Source organism: Acanthisitta chloris, unplaced genomic scaffold, assembly GCF_000695815.1.
Source record: "Acanthisitta chloris isolate BGI_N310 unplaced genomic scaffold, ASM69581v1 scaffold4678, whole genome shotgun sequence".
In the NCBI taxonomy this organism is placed as follows: Eukaryota; Metazoa; Chordata; class Aves; order Passeriformes; family Acanthisittidae; genus Acanthisitta; species Acanthisitta chloris.
In genome coordinates this window covers 1-233 of record NW_008688552.1, presented here as the reverse complement: position 1 = coordinate 233, position 233 = coordinate 1, and the positions used below count along the sequence as shown (strand labels likewise).

The 233-nt window shown below is 71.7% G+C and overlaps 1 protein-coding gene across 1 annotated transcript in view; it reads right to left on the bottom strand.

Annotated features, from left to right (window-relative positions):
• Positions 1-129, bottom strand: part of LOC103808274 (chromosome unknown open reading frame, human C9orf171) — a 58899-nt gene extending 58770 nt beyond the window's left edge. The window contains exon 1 of the mRNA XM_009081047.1: positions 10-129. Coding sequence (XP_009079295.1) covers positions 10-129 — 120 coding nt within the window. The remainder of the gene's footprint in view (positions 1-9) is intronic.
• Between the last annotated feature and the right edge of the window lie 104 nt (positions 130-233).

Genomic DNA, 233 nt, shown 5'->3' with positions numbered 1-233 from the left:
GGGGCTCACCTTGAGGATGAGCGGGTTGCGCAGCATGCTGGCCCGGACCACTCCCAGCCGCTCGTTCTCGGTGCCCGGTCCGGCCTCGGCCAGGGTCAGCGGCCGCCGGAGTTCCGCTCCGCCGGGCATGGTTGCGGGCAGTCCCGGTCCCGAGGGGTCTCTCTGCGGGTTTGCAGCTCGCACTGAGTGCAGCCGGTCCCTGTCCCGTTACCGATCCTGGTCCCGTTCCCGGG